The sequence below is a fragment of the Panthera leo genome, chromosome B3 (genome assembly GCF_018350215.1).
Source record: "Panthera leo isolate Ple1 chromosome B3, P.leo_Ple1_pat1.1, whole genome shotgun sequence".
NCBI classification, from domain to species: Eukaryota; Metazoa; Chordata; class Mammalia; order Carnivora; family Felidae; genus Panthera; species Panthera leo.
This window is the reverse complement of record NC_056684.1, coordinates 69,451,517-69,460,096: the sequence shown is the minus strand read 5'-3', so window position 1 is coordinate 69,460,096 and position 8,580 is coordinate 69,451,517. Positions and strand designations below refer to the sequence as shown.

The 8,580-nt window shown below is 54.1% G+C and overlaps 1 protein-coding gene across 2 annotated transcripts; it reads left to right on the top strand.

Moving 5' to 3' along the window:
• Positions 1 to 299: 299 nt before the first annotated feature.
• Positions 300 to 7,933, top strand: LPCAT4 (lysophosphatidylcholine acyltransferase 4). 2 transcript variants are annotated; one of them, XM_042942534.1, is made up of 14 exons: positions 300 to 500; positions 1,786 to 1,928; positions 2,264 to 2,484; positions 2,977 to 3,089; positions 3,206 to 3,266; positions 3,567 to 3,610; positions 3,801 to 3,835; positions 4,393 to 4,447; positions 4,584 to 4,666; positions 4,923 to 5,048; positions 5,592 to 5,724; positions 6,854 to 6,952; positions 7,280 to 7,436; positions 7,692 to 7,933. In XM_042942534.1, the coding sequence occupies exons 1-14, from the start codon at positions 387 to 389 to the stop codon at positions 7,844 to 7,846; spliced, it is 1,539 nt and encodes a 512-aa protein (XP_042798468.1). In that variant the 5' UTR covers positions 300 to 386; the 3' UTR covers positions 7,847 to 7,933. The 2 variants fall into 2 exon arrangements, with proteins under 2 accessions (XP_042798468.1, XP_042798467.1); XM_042942533.1 differs by having other exon boundaries at positions 3,552 to 3,610.
• Positions 7,934 to 8,580: the final 647 nt, after the last annotated feature.

The following is an 8,580-nucleotide window of genomic DNA, read 5'->3' as shown; positions in this document are numbered from 1 at the left end:
CGCTGTCAGCTCCGCGCCCATCTCGCGATCCCAAGCCCTCTCCGAGCCGGAGGCCTGCGAGGAGGTGGCGGTGGCCCCGTGTTCCGAGAGGAACGCCCGGAGGCCAGGCCGGGGGTCAGCATACCCCAGCATCCGGCCGCCGCGGAACAATGGCCGGAGGGGCTGCGGCGGGCGCCGAGGAGCCCGGGCGCCGGGGAGCTGGAAGCCCCGCCCCTCCGCCGGCTCCCTGACAACGCGGGCCGGGCCGCGCCGCCTGCTCCCCGCCCCTCGGCGCCCGGCACCAGGCGGGGCCCCGGTGGGAGCGCTGCAGCCGCAGCTGCTGCTCTGCAGAGCGGGGCCCGGGGTCGGGGCCGGGGAGCCCTCGTTCCCACTTTTCTCCCGCCGCTATGAGCCAGGGAAGTCCGGGGGACTGGGCCCCCCTCGACCCTACCCCGGGACCCCCGACGCCCCCCAACCCCTTCGTGCATGAGTTACATCTCTCCCGCCTCCAGAGGGTTAAGGTAAAGTGTGAGCGGTGGGCGTCGGGAGGACTCGTGGAGGTAGGAAAAGGAGGTTGTTTAAAGCCCAGGAAAAGATGGGGATGGGGATCCAGAAAAGAGGTGGGTGAGAAGCGTGGGGGGCGGGAGTTCGGGGGAGCACACGTGGGGGCGGCAGTGGATGGGCGAGGAGTCCTTGGAGAGGGCGCGGGATGGGGCGATGGATAGCTCGAAGGTGTGGAAGAATGGACAGGGCGAGGACGGAGAACTGCAGAGGACCCGGGGGAAGGGGAGACGGAAGATACTGGGAATGCGGTTTACATCCTGCGGAGGCCGATGAACTAGGATGGAGGTGGCGGCTACGGAAAGCCGGCGGTGGGGGTGGGGGCGTACTGAGTGCTTCTCGGAGGCTCGGAATTAGAGGGAAGAGGTTTCTAGACCCAGAGCCTGCGCCCCTTTGGCCATCCAACACCCCCCCCCCCTTTCCCACTCCCCCCACCCCTGCACTGCAGCACCTCCTGGTGGGGGGTAGGGCGGCTTCGAAAGGGGCAGGCTACAGGAAGTGGAGGGCCGCACCAGCCTAGGGGGAACTGGGGAAGGGTGTGGGAAGGGAGTGTCCAAGGTTTCTGCTGCCCTCACCGCCCCAAGGCTGGCTCCTGGGGCTCGGTTTGTTTACCTGCGCTCTCCCTAGGGCAGCCCAAGGAGTCACCCTGGCTCCTGGCAACCCCTACCCTGCGGAATAGGGCCAAGCTCTTGTTTCCCCCATCCTCCAGCCCTGGGGGAGTGCTGGTGAGTTGCAGTAGTCTGGCCTGGGCCTAAAAAATGGACCTCTGTGTGTTCCAACTCTACACCTCCCAGGGCCAAAGTAGAAAGAACTGTGCACCTGGCTTCTGTTGGACAGAGTAGCTATTTATGGAATGCGACGTGGGGGGGAGGGACTGTCTCCAGCCTACGCTACATCAAGCACTGTGCTGGGCCCTTCCATAGGGGTTATCATTAAATGCTCTTAACAGCCTTACCAAGTGCCAGGTGCATTTTATGACTTTTAGGTAGGGTGGGGACCAACCGAAAGATATAAAACATTTAGGTCCGATCCTATTAATGAGGCCCTTAATCCTATCTGTTACCCTTTTGCCCCTTACTGGTATCTTCATCTCATCTTGGATTCCAATCCATCTTCTGTTCCCACACCACCTGTCTCCTGATCTGCAGGCGGTGACAGCTCTCTATTCCATCCTTGTGGGAGAAGGGAAGCAGTGGGGAGCGAGTCTCCCAGTCCTGAAGTGGCATTCTCTCCCACCCTTTGCAGTTCTGCCTCCTGGGGGCACTGCTGGCCCCCATCCGAGTGCTTCTAGCCTTTATCGTCCTCTTTCTCCTCTGGCCCTTTGCCTGGCTGCAAGTAGCTGGTCTCACCGAGGAGCAGCTTCAGGAACCAATTACAGGATGGCGGAAGTAAGTGGAGCATCAGCCCCCAGAGACCCTACTTCTCACTTCTCTTCCCTGTTACCCATTCTGCTCCCTCTTTGAGAAGAAAAGGAGGGAGGGTTCTGAAGCTCTGCTACCCATCTTAGGTAGGCAAGATGAGTCAGCCAGGCTCACACCTGGTCCCCAGGACCGCAGCTCTAAGTGAGGCACCCTGATGTGTCCCAGAGGAGGCAGACTTCAGCCCTTGGCAGAGGATAGAGGACAAAAGAAGGGCAGCTGCTTTTCTGGGTGCCCAAGCCTGGGAGAGAGTGAGGGAAGGGACGGAATCACTGCCGCTGCTCATGGCCAGCCTTGCCCCACAGGACCGTGTGCCACAATGGGGTGCTGGGTCTCAGCCGCCTGCTCTTTTTCCTGCTGGGCTTCCTTCGAATTCGAGTTCGGGGCCAGCGGGCCTCTCGCCTTCAAGCCCCCGTCCTTGTTGCCGCTCCCCACTCTACTTTCTTCGACCCCATTGTCCTGCTGCCCTGTGACCTGCCCAAGGTTGTGTCCCGTGCTGAGAACCTTTCTGTGCCTGTCATTGGAGGTGAGAGAGTTTAATAAGAGGGGTAAAGGGGAGAGATGACCACTCTGAGCAAAAAAGGCAAGAATCAGAGATGCTGTGGAGAGAACTGGCCTCCAGGGGGAAGGGAGAAGTTAGAAGGGATACGGACTGATGCTGGCCAATGAGATTCATATGGACACCTTTTGTGAACCAACCTCTTAGATGCTGAGGGCTGGTGCTTAGAGGGTTGGAGGGATCTCTGATCAGTTCCCTAAGGACAATATACAATAAAAGCCAATGAGATTCAAATGGACACCTTTTGTGAACCAACCTCTTAGATGCTGAGGGCTGGTGCTTAGAGGGTTGGAGGGATCTCTGATCAGTTCCCTAAGGACAATATGCAATAAAAGGAGTGTCCCTGTGGCAAAGAGACAACTGAGAAGCATCTCCATACTGTTGAGGGAGTGGAGGGTACAGGTGTAAATGCCCCTGGGAAGGAACCAAATGATTCCTTGTATCCTGTCTGGATCCCAGCCCTTCTTCGCTTCAACCAAGCCATCCTAGTATCCCGGCACGACCCGGCTTCTCGGCGCAGAGTAGTGGAGGAGGTCCGAAGGCGGGCTACCTCAGGAGGCAAGTGGCCCCAGGTGGGTAAGGGTCTGAAGAGCTTCTGGCCTTTTATATACTCCCAAAGAGACTTCTCTCTCCTCTCGCCCCTTCAAGCTACCCCTCCTCATTCTGATCCCTTGTTTTTTTCCCCCAGGTACTATTCTTTCCTGAGGGCACCTGTTCCAACAAGAAGGCTTTGCTTAAATTCAAACCAGGTGAATAAATGATAGTGGGTGATAGGGTGGTAGGAAAAAAGGAGCCCCAGATTTAGAGAGTCTGGACCAACCCAAGAAGTGGAGTGGGATGGCAGGGAAGAGAGATGGGAGACTTCCTAGCTAACCCTGAAAAGTCTCCAGGAGTCAGAAAGAAACTTATCAATGAAATGGAGCAAGGCCAGGTGTTATTTCAGACCTGTCCCAGACCCCAACACTTCATGCCTTCTAGCTATCTGAATGAACTAACCTCTGCCTGGGGGGGTGGGGGGTGGAAATGGGATTCAGGAGCCTTCATCGCAGGGGTTCCTGTGCAACCTGTCCTCATCCGATACCCCAACAGTCTGGTGAGTCTGAGTCTAAGAATGGAGGGTGGGGTGCACAAATCCACCCTAAATGGGAATCAGTGAAAACTTCCGAGTGTCATGGTGGGATGTGCATGTGGGGCTGGGGCGGGGCCTCTGCCCAAAGAGAATGGGCCAGCTCCCAGGGAAGAAAAGGAATGCCTTTCTCCCCTCACCTCTGCTTCTCCTGTAGGACACCACCAGCTGGGCATGGAGGGGCCCTGGAGTGTAAGTCTTGGTGTTGGTTCCTGGGGTGAGGGTGGGGAGCAGGGCCCATCAGAGAATTCCTGGCCCGCCTTCCAATCTCCAGACAAGGCCAATGGACCTTCTTCATTCTCAGATTGAGAGAACTCTAGAGAAGGGCGTGCCCATTTCCCTGTTTTGTTCTGATCTCCAGGTATAACCTGGAAGTGCTTTCAGCCATCCCACCTAATCATTCCTGCTGTGATTACAGCTCCTTTTAACTTCCTGTCCCATGTTTCTAAGTGATCTTCTCCATCAGCCATCCCTTCCTGAAAACCAGCAGGTGTGCCTCACCTTTTGTGCAGTCACTCACACCTCTTCCAGCAGCTCTTCCTCAGGCATATGCCTGCTGGCGCTCGCTCTCTCTTTCCCTACCACCTTCTGGCCCTTTCCTCTGTCTCCCTACTGCATATTCATCCATCTGACTATGTGGTTAGGAGTCTGTTTTTATATGAATAGGCAGAACTTTCCCACTCCCCTCCTCAGGGTGGGAAGACCCCTAGTTAGAGATTGGTGAGCATCTGAGGTCTCTCTTCTCTTAGACTTAAAGTCCTCTGGCTCACAGCCTCTCAGCCCTGCAGCATCGTGGACGTGGAGGTATGACATCCCCTACCCCCCCTACTACCACCATGGGTGGGATAGGGGAATGGGCATCGGCCGAAGGGGATGAGAGTGGGAGTGGTCACCCATAGCTTTGAAGTCCTGATGTGTGTGTGTATGTGGTGTGTTTCAGTTCCTCCCTGTGTACCACCCCAGCCCAGAGGAGAGCAGGAACCCTACCCTCTATGCCAACAATGTCCAGAGGGTTATGGCACAGTGAGTTACCACAAAATATTTCCTGGAGCAGATACACAGGGCATAGGAACCACAAGAGGGGTGGAGGGCTGAGGTTCCAAGGCAAAGATAGGGGAGTGGGCAGTGGGATGGACTCTGAACGGTTGATACTTGGGGTGGGGGGCGGTTAAAGGGGCCTGGTCTCCTCTCCCTGTTCAGCAGCCCAGACTCGGTAGTGACCCCTCAGAAGAGTCTTCTTCCTTGCTCCCCCTCCATTCCATCACTCTTCATCCTCTAGGGCCCTGGGCATTCCAGCCACTGAGTGTGAGTTTGTAGGGAGCTTGCCTGTGATCGTGGTGGGCCGGCTGAAGGTAGCACTGGAGCCACAGCTCTGGGAACTGGGAAAGGTGCTTCGGAAGGCTGGGTAAGTGACCTTGAACATAAGAGTATGGTCAGTGTCACTTATACATAGAAAAAAAAAGAAGAGGGAGAAATGGGAAGAAGGAAGGAAAGTTTTGTTTTGTTTTGTTTTGTTTTGTTTTGTTTATTTATTTATTTTGAGAGTGAGAGAGAGAGAGAATCCCAAGCAGGCTCCACACTCAGCCTGACTCGGGGCTCATTCCCACAACCATGAGATCATGACCTGAGCCAAAATCAAGAATCAGATGCTCAACCAAAAGGGCCACCCAGGCGCCCAAGGAAGGAAAATCTTTTAAAAAATAATAATAAATAAGAGGGAAGGTAGAAGAATTTTTTTTAAGATAATGGAGTAAAAGAATTGGTAAAAAGTAAGGGAAAGATATTTAATAACCCCAGTGAGGAAAGGAGGAATGGCTCTCAAGGGACTGTGAGTGAGAGTACATCTTAGAAAAACACCAAATATGTCTGTGGTGGGAGAGCTGCGGCCAAGGTCGTGTGTCCAGGAAGAAGCTGAGTAAGCTGTCTGCCTTCAACAATTCTGTTGTAGGCTGTCCCCTGGCCATGTGGACGCTGGGGCAGAGCCAGGCCGGAGTCGAATGATCAGCCAGGAGGAGTTTGCCAGGCAGCTACAGCTCTCTGACCCCCAGACGGTGGCTGGAGCCTTTAGCTACTTTCAGCAGGTAAAGGAGCTGGGACACAGAGGCCAGAGCCTGGGCACTGCCCTCCAGGCTGATGTGCTCAGGACTTCAGGACACTATCCAGTTGGCCCCATGGGTGGCCAGTTTGGAATCTGCACTGTTGGATGGCCATCTCCTGAGGTCTGCTGGGGGATTCGTTTTTTATAGAGTATCCAGTGCATTGAGGAACAATGTTTTAATCATTGTGGAAAGGAGCAGTGGAGAACTAATCGGTCAGTGAGGTCCATAAGTTTTTTAAGCCACTTTAGGGATTGGCCAAGATGGAGGACCAGATGACCTTGTGGGGTACCTGTGTGAGTTTCAGGGAAGAGTCATGAAGGTTGGATGGGAAGGTGACCTATGGAGGAGACAACATGGGACAGGTTAGACAGAGACGAGTGGGAGCCTCAGATCTCAGCGATACTTTTTAAAGATAGCCCGTGGCTGCTTAGGGGATTCCTGAACTATCTCAAGAATTTTGGCACTCTGTATATTTCCTGGGACTTAACTAGGTTTTCCTGTTGAATTATAATAATTCCAAAAGATTCTTAAGGTTTGCAAACAGCCACCACTGGCCCCAAAGAGCTCTTTTTGGTGCAAACTGTGGCTCTCAACACCCTCTAGAGAGGGACAGAGTGACCCAGGTGTGTTGATTGCTTAGACTGGGGCAGACTTTCCCTGAAAGGAGCTTCTCTGCTTAGTCTCTAGCATAGCTGAATAGCATGGCTCCGCTGGGGCAGCATCCTCCTTGGGGTTTTTTATGCCGGTGGCCCCCTGTCAGTCTGTCAGACCAGTTCTCCAGCATTGGCTGAGTCAGAAGAGAACCAGTTATTCCAGCTTAGCATATGTCAGAAACTTGGTGGTAACTTCAGCATTCCTGAGGGATTCCCTCACGTTCGTAGGAGATTCCCTAGAGGAGAGTTTTGTCACCAGGTGACTTGGGGGTGGCTTGAGCATGACCAAGAGAAATGCTGGGAATCCTGGTGAGTTTAGGGCTTCGGGTTTTGAGGGAAGCAGACAGAAGATCATCATCCCTGTTCCTGCTGAGAAGAGGGAGGAGCCAAAACCCAGGGCAAGAGGGAGGACACAGGGTTGGTCCTCATACTGCCCTGGTTTCTCTTTCACCATCTAGGATGCCAAGGGTTTGGTGGACTTTAGAGATGTGGCCTTGGCACTGGCAGCTCTGGATGGGGGCAGGAGCCTGGAGGAGCTGACTCGCCTGGCCTTTGAGGTATCAGGAAGGTGGAGGGACGTGTGGTGGCCATGCCTACCCCACCCAAAGGCCTGTATGCACTGCTGCTCCCAGTACCTTCTAGATAGTAGGTGCTGGCTATGCACCGCAGTGCCTCCCTGTCTCACCTACAGAGCCCCAGTGCCTCTGTGTCGCAGCCTTGCTGGGAACAGGGCAAGGGCAACAGCTGTGAAGTTTACAGTTCTGCAGAACGGGCCAGGGTGAGGGTGGCAGGGGAGACGGGGGAGCCTGTCAGGCAGACCTGCAGGGCGGTGTGGGGCTATGGCCTGAGGACAGTGCTTGACTTGCTGTCCCTTTCTGTCCCAGCTCTTTGCCGAGGAGCAAGTAGAAGCACCCGACCGCCTGCTGTACCAAGACGGCTTCAGCACCATCCTGCACCTGCTGCTAGGGTCACCCCGCCCTGCTGCTGCGACTTTGCATGCTGAGCTGTGCCAGGGGGGACCCCACCAGGGCCTCTCCCTCTGTGAGTCACTGCCTCCTCTGCCAGGACGGCTCGGGCCATCATCAGCACAGGCTGGGAGAGGGTGCTGGGGATCCTCGTACAAGAGGTGAGGCTGGGAAGGCAGAGAAGACATAAGCTGGGACTTGAGAAGTGAAGCAGAAAGGAGAGGGACAAGACATACCAATTCCCAAAACGAGCTGGCCTCCCTCTTCCTCTCCTTCCTGGATGGTTTTACCTTTCCACCTTTGCCCTTCTCACTCTTTCTTACCCGTTCAGGTCAGTTCCAGGACTTCTCCCTCCACGATCCGCTCCACGGGAAGCTCTTCAGCACCTACCTGCGCCCCTCCCAGAAACCACATGCCTCATCCCCAGGCACCCCCACTGCTCTGGCCAACGGGACTGTGCAAGCTCCCAAGCAGAAGGGCGACTGAGCGCCTCGACCTCCCCAGCTTGCCTCCGGCCTACCCTGTGCCTCAAGCCCATTTGCTCCTGCTTGATTTTTTTGTTATTGTTGTTTTTTTTAATTTGATTTTCATTTTTTTTGTTTGTTTGGTTTTTTTTTTTTGTAAGAAACTATTTTATATATAAATATAAATATATATCTATATCTATTTAAAAAAAAAAAGTAAGGCCGTTACATTGGTGATAACAGCTGGGAACGAAAGGGATTAATGGTTGTAGGCTACCCGTTGGAAGATCCCAAAGGTTCCCAGGGTCAGTCCTCTTGGCCACTGCTGAATGAATCCTCACTTCCAGTTGGACTGGACGGAGCTTTTTCCTGCACAGAAATCCTGCAAATCTCACATCCTCCTCTCCTGCTGTCAAACCTTACATATGCACATTTTAACAGGCTTCCTCATGAACCTCTTTTCAGCCTATTCCCTCTTGTTCTGTCCTCATTAGAAATTAAAAAATAGCTGACTACCATTTTACATTTAATAATCCTACTGAGAATGATGCCCCCTCCCGTGGTGGGAGCAGAGAGCTGTGTCAGTAGCAGCCAAGCCTCCACCCTGCAGCTGAGACTAGCCTTAGGAGGGTGTTTTATGCCAGAGGATAAACAGTTAAGTCTCTTCCTTCCAGCCCCTTTTTGAGGCGAGGGAACAATAAGCAACCCCCACGCCCCTTAAAAAGATGGTGTGGAAAATTAATTAGATTCAGAAAA